The sequence below is a fragment of the Hylobates moloch genome, unplaced genomic scaffold (genome assembly GCF_009828535.3).
Source record: "Hylobates moloch isolate HMO894 unplaced genomic scaffold, HMol_V3 SCAFFOLD_12, whole genome shotgun sequence".
NCBI classification, from domain to species: domain Eukaryota; kingdom Metazoa; phylum Chordata; class Mammalia; order Primates; family Hylobatidae; genus Hylobates; species Hylobates moloch.
Window position 1 is genome coordinate 54,231,173 of NW_026652287.1, and position 12,256 is coordinate 54,243,428.

Below are 12,256 nucleotides of genomic sequence, written 5' to 3' on the forward strand. Positions count from 1 at the left end.
TATAGCTTAGTTCAGTACTCTCTCTTCCATTTCATTGGTCTAGATGTTTATTTTTGTACCAGAACCATGTTATACTGGTTACTCTGATGCAATCTTGGCTCACTGCAACCTCCACCTCCCAGGTTCAAATGGTTCTCTTGCCTCAGCCTCCCAAGTAGCTGGGATTACAGGCATGTGCCACCACACCTGGCTAATTTTTTGTATTTAGTAGAGATGCAGGTTTCACCATGTTGGCCAGGGTGGTCTCAAACTTCTGACCTCAGGTGATCCATCTGCCTAAGCCTCCCAAAGGGCTGAGATGACAGGCATGAGCCACCATGCTTGGCCCAGATTTATTCTTTTAGTCTGAAGTTGTCTTGGCTATTTGAGCTCTTTAATTCTTTTGTATATATTTTAGAATAGTTTTCTTTTTCTAATTCTATAAAAAAGCATCATGGATAGTCTGATAAAAATAGCAGTTAATCTGTAAGTTGCTTTAGGCAGAATGACCATTTTAATTATATTCTTTGAATCCATCAGCATGCAATATTTTTCTATTTATTTGCATTGTCTCTCATTTCTTTCAGCAATGTTTTGTTGTTCTTTGTACAGATATTTTAGCCCCTTGGTTTAATGTATTTCTTGGTATTTTTTTGTGGCTACTGTAAATAGAGCTGTGTTTTCTATTTTCTTCTCATTTTGAATATTATTGGTGTAGAGAAATGCTATGCATTTGTGTTGATTTTGTATTCTGAGGTTTTTCTGAAGTCTTTTTTCAGGCTTCAGAGTCTTTTGGTGAAATCTTCAAAGTATTCTAGGTACACAATTCTATCATCAGTAAAGATAACTTGACTTCTTTTCTTTTCTGTTTGGATTCCTTTTATTTCTCTGGCTAGGACTTCATATCTTCAATAGGACTGTTTAGAATGGATATTCTTATTTTTATTCTTATGGAGAATGCTTCCAGTTTTTGTTTTTTTAGTATGATGTTGGCTAAGGATTTGTCATAGATGACTTATTATTTTGGGGTATGTTTCATCAATGTCTAGTGTGTTGACAATATTTTTATAAGTCAACATTGGATTTTCTTGAATGCTTTTTCTGCCCCTATTGTGTTAAATATTTTTTCTTTTAATTATCTTTACATGGTGAATCACACTTATTGACTTGCATATGATGAAACATCTTTACATTTATGGAATAAAGCTCACATGATTGTATCAAAATAATTTTCTGATTTGCTTTTAAATTCAGTTTGCTAGAATTTCATGGAGGATTATTGTTCCAATGTTCACCCAGAATACTGACCTGTAGTTTCCTTTTTTTGTTATGTCTTCACTAGATTTTAGTTTCATATATTTCACTGATTTCATATACATAGTTAGGGTGAAATCCCACCTTGATTTTTTGGGATACATTCAGTAGGCTTAGGACCAGCTTATCTTTGTATATGTGGCAAAACTTGGCTGTGATTTCATATGATCCAGGGCTTTTTATGGTTAGTAGATTTATTATTACTTATTCAATGTCATTATACATTTTATACATTTTTGTTGTTAAAGACGTCTGTTATTAGGCCAGATGTGGTGGCTCACACTTGTAATCCCAGCACTTTGGGAGGACAAGGTGGGCAGATCATGAGGTAAGGAGATCGAGACCATCCTGGCTAACATGGTGAAACCCGGCCTCTACTAAAAATACAAAAAATTAGCCAGGTGTGGTGGCAGGAGCCTGTAGCCCAGCTAATTGGGAGTCTGAGGTGGGAGAATGGCATGAACCTGGGAGGCAGAGCTTGCAGTGAGCCAACATAGCACCACTGCATTACAGCCTGGGTGACCGAGCGAGACTCCATCTCAAAAAAACAAAACAAAACAAAACAAAAACAAAACAAATCAACAACAAAAAAGACTTATGTGATTTTCTGGTTCAATCTTGAGAAGTTTTGTGCATCCGGGAGTTTATTTTCTCTAAATTTTCTACTTTGCATGCATGTTCATAGAATATTGTTAAATCTATGTAGAATTAGATGTGATTTCACATCTCTAACATTTAAATGCAGAATAAGAGTTTAACAAAATTCAACATTTCTTCATAAATTTCTGAAAAAAGCAGGTATAGGACAAACGAACCTCAAGCCAATAAATGCCACATATAACACACAAACAAAAAAAAGCACAGCTAATAACACTAAACAAGGAAATCTTGTAAGCTTTTACTCAAGAGCAAGAAGACAAAAATGCCCACTTTTTTCAGTTTTATTAAACATAGTACTAAATATTCAAGACAGAGAAATTAGAAAATAAAATCAAAGCACTGAGATTAGAAAAAATGTTAAATTATTCCTGTGCAATTTTTTATTTCTACACATAATCTTAAGTAAACAAAAGCCTAAGACATTACTAAAAATTAGTAGGACTAATAAACAAATTTATTAAACTTGCAGAATACGAAAGCAACATCCAAGTGTCAGCAGAATTTCTATACATTGACAACTATCTCTAAATGAAATGACAGAAATTAATACACAATTGGAAAAATATTACTCCTTCATAAATTGGCATTACTAATATTCTTAAACATCTGTATTATAAAAAATGATGTACAAATATAATGCAACCTCTATCAAAATACCAGTGATATAATTAACACATTTAAAAAAATATTATAGGGTACCACAAGAGACCCTGAATAGCCAAAGTAACCAAACAATAGAAAAAGTGAAGGTATCACCCTACCTGACTTTGAAACATATTAAAAGTTTTAGTTAAAAAAAAGTATGTAATTTGCATAAAAACAGACACACAGTCCAGTAGAAAAGAAAAAGGAGACCAAAATATATTGACGTATTTACAGCCATCTGCTTTTTAAATAAAGGTGGCAACTTCTTAGAGAAAAGGCAGTGTCTTCAATAAATGGTGTTGAGAAAACTTTATATCCACATGCAGAGGAATATAATAAGACCCTCAACTCACACCATATATAAATAAATTAGATTCTTAAATAAAATAAAAACACAAAATAAATTTGATGCTTAAATGTAAGGTCTAAAACTCTGAAACTACTACAAAAAATAAAGACTGCAAGCCCTGAAACATTCATTGGGCAGTGACTTTTAAAATTTGACCTCAAATCTCAAGGAGCAAAATGAAAAAAATAGACAAATCAGATTATTTAAATTAAAAAACTGCTGCAAAGAACATAATACAATCAACAGGATGAGACAATCAAAAAATGGAAGAAAATATTTTCAAATCATAAATGTGACAAGGGATTAATATCAAAACTATATAACAAACTCAAATGACTATACAACAAAAAACAAATAACTATTAAAAATGAGAAAAAGACAAATATTTTTCAGAAAAAGACATACATATGGCCAACAGATATATTTTTAAAATGCTCAATGTCAATTATTATCAGGGAAAGACAAGCAAAAAAAAAACAACTATGAGATATCAACTCGCTTCTGTTAGAATTACTCTAATTAAGAAGAAAACATGTTGGTAGAAATCTGAAGAAAAGAAAATGCTTGCACACTATTCGTTTGAATGTAAGTGAGGACAGCCATTATGAAAAACAAAATAGTTTTCTTGAAAAACTTAAAAATCAAATTGCCATATAACAATCACACCATTGTATATCCAAAACAAATGAAATCAGAATGAAGAAACATTTGCACTTCTAGGTTGTTTGCAGCACTCTTCACATGTAAAATATATAAAATCAACAGTACAACACCTAATGAGTAAATAAAGACAATGTGGTAGATATACACAATGGAATAATACTCATCTTTAAACAAAAATTATATTATTTTCAATCACAGGGATTAACCTGGAGGACATTTTATTAGTTGAAATAAGCAAGGCACAGAAAGATTCATGTCTCATGATTTCACTTACACATGGATTCTAAAAAAGTTAATCTCATTGATGTAGAGAGTAAACTGGTGACCACCAAATGCCAAGGTATTCAGAAGAAATGGGGAGATTGAAAGATGTCTGTCAAAAAATACATAATTATACTTGTATAAAAGAAACAATTTCCAGAGATTTATTGTACAGCATGGTGACTATAGTTCATAATACTGTATTTGTATTTTTGAAAAATGCTTACAATTTCATGTTGTCTAACCACAAAAATGTTACCAATGAGACAAAGCATTAATCACATAGAACTAAGCATTTGACAATGTATATACACTTCAAAATGTTTACAAAATACACATTTTATTTGTCAAGTTAAAAATATATTTTTAAGACACTATAGAAGGATAGCAATGTTTCAAATACTGTCTCTTTTATACACTTAGCAGAATCCTATCAAAATATGTAGGTTTTTTTTTTTTTTTTTTTTTTTGCTGTTTCTCATTTGTCAGTCATAACCATAGGAACGTTGATGTTCAACAGCATGTTCTGAACCCAGCACATGACATGGGAGAAGCCAATGACTTTAGAGCTTTTATTTTAAGCTTGGGGCACCTGGAGTTACTGGTGCTTATGGTAACAGTATGAAAGACATGATAAGGGCAGGCTGCTTGTGCTCCCATGACTGGCCATGTGTGATCACAGTAAACTGGTTTGCATGAAAACTGACAGGAAATGTTTTAATCCAAAAGCTGCAATTATCTCCAAAAGTTTTCAGAGAAAATGATCAAGGAGATTGCTACAGCTTGGTGACTAACAATATAAACTGTAAACTTCAGCCACTAAAAAATTTATTTAAAAAATGAGTGATAAATTTCTCCAAATTGTAATATCAATATGGAAAATAAATATTATTTCAAATTTACTGGTCATTTTATTGTTTTGCAACCTTTAACATTCACACTTTAAAATAGAGGATTTTGCATGGAAATGTAAGTTGTGCTGTAAGTACATCCTAAATAAATTTAAAATTGCTCACTTACTATTCTCTTAAAAATTGAATTTTCATAGTATATGTAGGTTCCAGCAAATTACATATCTGCCACACTATGTATAAAAATCTAATATTTTTCTTTTACAAAGAAACACCATGCTGATTTAATCCTCTCTTCTGTAGACAGTGTATGTCTTTTATGTTTATTAACCAATCTTAAAGTTATATTGATAAGCAAACTTTCCAGTTAAAACCAATTTTTCAGTGCATTAAAAAATACCAATGTTCTCCTTAAAACCTACAACATACCGTGTGAAATCACATGGCATGAAAACAACAGTGAGAAAACTGTAGCCATAACACAGAAAAAGAAGGGCTGTGATGCATACATGGTTTGAATGCACATAAAAAGACAAAACTTAGATAATTAGGACATGAATGAAGCATTTCTCTTTAAATTCAGCAAGATTCAGCTTTGCAGCCTGGAAAAAAATCTTCTCCTCACATGAAGAATCAATGTTATTTCTTCGCAACTGATATTTTCCATCTCTGACTTGAAGTTACAAACTAACTTTAGCAGGAATATTTATGACTAATTATAGAGCATCTGTTACACACCGAGCACTGTCATGTTTGCTGTATTTATATATAAAAGCATCCACATGACTTATGAAGCTTCCCTAGTACTTACTGAAACAAACTGACTCAATAAATAAAATTTACTTTTGTTACTTATAAAAAGTTAAGGGAACAATAAAGAAAAGTAAGCTTATATAGGGTTCTCCCATTGAAAGAACCTAATGGAATGTTTTAACTAAATAAAATATAACAATTCACAAATTGTGGAATTATATCCAAAAATAATTTTGTGCATGATGAAATTTTATAAAAATTATTCTTTTAACTACAAATCAGCTCAGATAAATACTTCATAAACTATAAAACAAAAAAACAAGAAACAAAAAGATTATGGGTCTAGCATGAGTATCATGCAGGTAAAAACAGAAAATTTACATGGAAATATTCTAAATGATAAGCTATAAGATAGGTGTATAAATTGAATACAAAGCAGAGAGTATACACTTGCTTTTAGCATTTTTGAAGATTTTTGTTTCCTAGTAAATTAGACATCTTATTAAAATGCTTTGTGGTTTCAATATTCCTCTTTTCTTCTGAAAATAGTTACAAACTTACAGTCAAACAAACACACTTACTCCTTAAACCTAAGTTATATCTTTAGAGTAATAGATGTGTATATTTAACTCTATGTAAGTCAAAACTAAAACTCGATTATATGCTTGCAGGCAGAGGCCACATGTACAAAAAATACATAATAAATTTTTGAAAATTATTCAGGACTCAGAAATGTATTGATTTTATTTACACTTATTTACAATTATTATGGTGACCATAAAAATAACCATGTAGTCAATAACAATTTAATTGTACAATTTAGAATAACTAAGACTGCAGAATTGTTTTGTAATACAAAATGTAAAAGCCAGAGGTTATAGGTACCTTTCACAACGTGATTATTATATATTGTATGACTGTATCAAAATATGCCATGTATGGCATAAGTGTATACACATATTATGTACACACAAAAACTAAGAAAAATTTAAATGTAAAAAAATTTAACCTACAGGAACCATATTCTTTAACTTATTTGCAGTTTAAAGCCACTGAAAAAGAATACTAGAGATGTTACTCTATTATGTTACCAAATAGTGTATTGTTACCATCTTTTAAATATACCGTTAAGTAAGGTGCAATAGGTTAAAATTAGTGGCATAATAACACTTTATTGAATGTATAACAGTATTTAACATGTTATGTTGAATTAAAAATTAACACATAATCTAAAGCTTTAAAAAATGTAGTTTTATCACATAAAAGTACAATTAGTAAAATGACATGAATTAATTGTAATACTGCATTTGTATATTACTTAGAACCAGGTGCAGTGGCTCACACCTACAATCACATCACTTTGGGAGGCCGAGGCAGACAGATCATGAGGTCAAAAGTTCAAGAACAGCCTGGCCAACATGGCGAAACCTCATTTTACTAAAATACAAAAATTAGCTGGATGTGGTTGTGGGCACCTGTAATCTCAGCTTCTTGGGAGGCTGAGACAGGAGAATAGTTTGAACCTGGGAGGAGGAGCTTATAGTGAGCTGAGATCATACCACTGCACTCTAGCCTGGGAAAGAGTGAGATTCCCTCTCAAAAAAAAAAATTACTCAGAATGCCTACCTCATACATCACTCAATTCTATAAGTTAACCACAAATAGCCTTTCTACTTAGATTTTCATCATGCGTCTTACATTTTAATGTCCTTAGTCATCCATAAGAAATGTCATAATGACCACCTAATAAAAAAGTCTCCCAAATCTTTGATGCAGAAAGAATTGCTTTTATATGTGAATACAACAGAAATGAAGATATAGCATGAAGCAATTTAAGAGTTGAATTCCATCATTATTCAGTTTCCAGATAAGCTTTTTTTTTTTTTTTGAGACAGTCTCACTCTGTCACCCGGGCTTCAGTGCAGTGGCAAAATCTCAGCTCACTGAAACATCTGGCTCCCAGGTTCAAGTGATTCTCATGCCTCAGCCTCCCAAGTAGCTGGGACTACAGGTGTGCACCACCATGCTTGGCTAATTTTTATATTTATTTTTAGTAGACATGGGGTACCACCTTGTTGGCCAGGCTGGTCTTGAACTCCTGACCTCAGGTGATCTGCCCATCTTGGCATCACAAAGTATCGGCCTTACAGGTGCAAGCCACTGTGTCTGGCAAAAAAAAAAAAAAATTGGTATTTTTAAGATAAAAGTATACTTTAAATGTAAATGTAACTCTCCAAAGGTCTGCTTCTTTCAAAGTCATATACAAATAATTTTTCTTTTTAACAACTTCAGTTTTGGATTTTTTTCTATACTCAGCAGTCTGATTTAGTGTAATGTCTGAAGTTTGAGAGACAGATATTTCTACTGTGAATTATCTGATATTTACATAAACAATTTTGGATTAAATGTTTTTATATTTACTGTATCTGCAAAGATATATTTTAGTATAAACTCTTTTCTGTTTTATAATTCTGTAGTTTTTGAAAAAATGTTTTGCCAAATTTATTAAATTTGCACAGTTATTCTTCAATATAAATTCCCTGATGTTGAGCAAAGTTGGAACAACTACCTTAGGTTTTCCTGTAGTACAAAATGTGTACAATAAAATCTGTGATACAAGTAAAGGTACTACAACCCTCTTTATGTTTGTAATGTGTTTCCTCAAAATAAATATTCTTCTGTACTTTAAGGGCTTTTATTTTCTGAAAGATCTAGTGACAATAATTGCACTTTTAATACTTTTATTTAGTATGAACTCTCTGATGTTGAATAAGATGTGAGAAGATATTAGTGACATTCACAATTTTTTTTTTCCCATACACAGTCTTTCTCTGTTGCCCAGGCTAGTGTACATGCTTTCCTTTGCAATAAGGCATAAGCATTGGTTAAATGTTTGCCACATTGTTTATTCTAGTAGTTTTCTCCAGTATGAGTTATCTTACCTACGATCAAGTGTGACAGCCATTTAAAGGCTTTGTCACATTCTTCACATTTCTAGGATTTCTCATCCGTATGACTTCTTCTATATTCAGAAAAGTCTGAGGTATTTCCAAAAGCATTGTCACATCTTTCAGGTTTATAGAGTCTCTCTCGTGTATGAATTAGCTTATGTCTCTTAAGAATTGAGGATCTGTTAGAGGCTTTCCCATATCCTTCACATGTGTAGGGTTTCTCTCCAGTATGAGTTGTCTTATATGTAGTAAGCCTTAAGGACTGGTTAGAGCCTTTGCCACATTCCACACAATTGTAGGAATTCCCTCCCATATGAATTACCTTATGTTTAGTAAGGATTGAGGAACAGTTAAAAGGCTTGCCACATTCTTCACATTTGTAGGGTTTCCCTCCAGTATAAATTCCCTTATGTTCAGTAAGGGTTGAGAACTAATGAAAAGCTTTGCCACATTTTTCACATTTGCAGGGTTTCTCTCCAGCATGAATTCTCTTATGTTCCATAAGTTTTGAGGACCAGTTGAAGCCTTTGCGACATCCTTCACATTTGTAGTGTTTCTCTCCAGCATGAATTTTCTTACGTGTAATAAAGGTTGAGGACTGTTAAAAGGTTTGCCACATTCTTCACATTTGTAGAATTTATCTCCAGCATGAATTTTCTTATGTTTACTAAAGACTGAGAACCAGCTGAAGACTTTGCCACATTCTTCACATTTTTAGGGATTCTCTCCAGTATGAATTTTCTTATGATAACTAATGGTTGAGGATGACTTAAAGGCTTTGCCACATTCTTCACATTTGTAGGGTTTCTCACCAGTATGAATTCTCTTGTGTCTAGTAAGGCTTGAGGACCTGCCGAAGGCTTTGCCACATTCTTCACATTTGTAGGGTTTCTCTCCAGTATTTTAGTAAGGACTGAGGGCCAGTTAAAAGCTTTGCCATTTTCTTCACATTTGTAGGAATTCTCTCTAGTATAAATTCTTTTATGTTGAGATAGGTGTGAAAGCATGCAAAATAATCTGACATATTCTTTACATTTCAAAAGTTTCTTTCCAGTATGCCTTATCTTATGTCTGTTTGAATTTGAACATTCATGAAAGATGTTTGCATATTTGCCACATTGAAATACTTTGCTCTGTGTAGTTGTCAAACTCTGGTTAAGTTTATTATAACCTTCTTTGTGCACCTTACACTCATCCACATTGGTACAACCAATTTTTAAGTGTAGATTCCCATATCCACAGTTTTCATATCTTCTCAATATCATTTTTTGGAAAGAATCTTCTATGCCCTGTTCTGGCCAAAGGTCTTGAGCAAAATAAGGACATATAACTGGAAAAGAAATAAGAATAACAAATTAGTCCACTTATTAGACTCAGATAAATATAGTTTCCAAATCTAACCTATAAAATTATTCAAACTACATAAGCAAGATGACATTGCAATATGACACAGGCCGTAATTCTTCATAGACATATAAATGTAATAAAAACATACAGACCAAAATACATATGTGGATAATTTATACATGAGTTAAGTGTGTGCAGTTCCTGAATTAAGCCCAATGCAGAGAGCCACATAGAAAACAAGAAAGTTTGTTAAATTTACCCAACACAACTCTTTCTGCTCCTCAATATTACCTAGTCCCTTCAGAAGTAAACTGTCAATTTCTGTTTTTGTTTTTTTTTCTAAGGAAAGTAAAATATTGACAAATCCAATTTAATTTTTGTCTTCTACGGCCCTTTCCACACACTGGTTTCTGTCTCCCATGACATAAAGTGCTGAAATATATGGTGGTAAACTTTGAAATGACAGTTTGAGCCTGCTGAGATCAAAGGTAAATACACTGCAGCAGAGCACTGCAGTGCTGCAGAGAGAGAACAGGTGTACCAAGTGATTACTTTTCAGAAGAAACATAAATAATCTCTTTTAACTAAAAATAAACACAAAATTTCAGACAAGACAAATCTGAAGAAGATGTTTGAGAGACCCACATAATTTCTAGCCAAGACCATTGTTTTCTGACTATGCCAGGACAAAGCTACAATATAAATTTTGTGACAGGCAGCCTTTTTAAATGTCCAAATCTCAAAGATTACAATCTATACAAAATAGGGCAATATAATCCTATCAAAAATATTATAAAGTTTTCAGAAAGAAACCATTAAAAATCACGCCTGTAATCCCAGCACTTTGGGAGGCCAAGGCAGGCGGATCACGAGGTCAGGAGATCAAGACCATCCTGGCTAACATGGTGAAACCCCGTCTCTACTAAAAATACAAAAAATTAGCCGGGTGAGGTGGCGGGTGCCTGTAGTCCCAGATGTGCAGGAGGCTGAGGCAGGAGAATGGCATGAACCCTGGGGGGCGGAGCCTGCGGTGAGCCGAGATCACGCCAGTGCACTCCAGCCTGGGTGAAAGAGTGAGACTCCTTCTCAAAAAACAAAAAAAAAATGTATATACTAATTTTAAAAATTGAGTAACACTCAATGAGTGAAACAGGAACACAAAAGACTGTAGAAAATGAGAAAAATGAGGATAAGAACAAAAATAACCAGTGAATTGTCGACCAAAAGATTTGCAGGCCAGAAGAGAACAGTGTGATATAGTCAAAGTCCTAAAAAAAAAAAAAAAGAAGCTATCAAGTGAGAATAAATACCATCAACAAATCTGTCCTGCCTAATAGAAAACAAAACAAAAAAAAAGCTTTCAAAATAACCAAATTCTTAAAAAGTATATTGGCACTGCATATGTCTTCCATAGGAAAGATGCTGAAAGTAGTTCCTACCACTGAAAATAACATAATGTAAGAAAACAACACCTAGTCATATAAAAATACATTATTTTCTAGGAAAGATATGCACACACAGAAAAACTGAATTTCTAGCATTATCCTAATGGTGCAGAAAACATTTTTTATTATTCTTTAACATTTGAGAGATAAAAGCATAGGAATTATTATAAACGTCTCTTAATGAATATACAACATAAATAGATAAACTGAGCAACATCAGTGACAAATTTAAGAGCAGACATAATAAGGAGGAATTTTTTATGCAACCGAAGTTAATTTTTCACCTGATTAAAATATATTGTTGTATTTTTAGAGGTTTTATTAATCCCCAAGGTACCACAAAAAAAAAATCTGTATACATACACAGAATAAAAATAAGAAAATGAAAGCGTATCAATACAAAAATCAGAAAGAAACAAAGGAAGACAGAAAGAGAAAATGAGGGACAAGATGGAAGAAACAAATAGAATAGGTAATAAAATAAAAGTAATGCCTTTATAACTTTCAAATCAACAGATTTTTAATAGATTTATTAACAGTTTTTCTTTTGAGACAAAGTTTTACTCTTGTTGCCCAGGCTGGAGTGCAATGACACTATCTCACCTCACCATAACTTCTGCCACCCAGGTTCAAGCTATTCTCCTACCTCAGACTCCCGAGTAGCTGGGATTACAAAAGTCCACCAACACTACCAGCTAATTTATGTATTTTTAGTAGAGACAGGGTTTCACAATGCTGTCCAGGCTGGTCTGGAACCTCTCACCTCAGGTGATCCACCCACCTTGGCCACCCAAAGTGCTACGATTATAGGCATGAGCTGCTGTGCCCAGGTTATTAAAAAAATTTTAAATATCAAGATCCAACTTGCCTTTCTACCAGAGTCAGTTGAAATCTAATGTTAAAAAGACTCAAAGTGGCAAGATGGAAGTAGACATTTCATGCAAATATTAATCAAATGAGAGCAGAAGAGGTCAAAATAATATTACACAAGCTAAATCTTAAGTCAAAGACTCATATTTTATAAAATGCACTTGACAA

At 32.8% G+C, this 12,256-nt stretch overlaps 2 protein-coding genes across 4 annotated transcripts in view; one reads left to right on the top strand and one right to left on the bottom strand.

The window, feature by feature from the left end:
- Positions 1–12,256, top strand: part of LOC116478760 (zinc finger protein 99-like) — a 277,198-nt gene that overhangs the window by 71,544 nt on the left and 193,398 nt on the right.
- The window catches only part of LOC116478782 (zinc finger protein 728-like), a 51,016-nt gene that overhangs the window by 5,989 nt on the left and 32,771 nt on the right, over positions 1–12,256 (bottom strand). Inside the window, exon 4 of one of the 3 annotated variants that reach the window (XM_032170285.3) lies at positions 9,667–9,756. The exons of 1 other annotated variant lie outside the window; for it this stretch is intronic. In XM_032170285.3, coding sequence (XP_032026176.2) covers positions 9,667–9,756 — 90 coding nt within the window. Of the gene's footprint in view, positions 1–9,352; positions 9,757–12,256 lie in introns of those variants that run through there. One more of the 3 variants, XM_058424616.1, reaches the window with a different exon arrangement.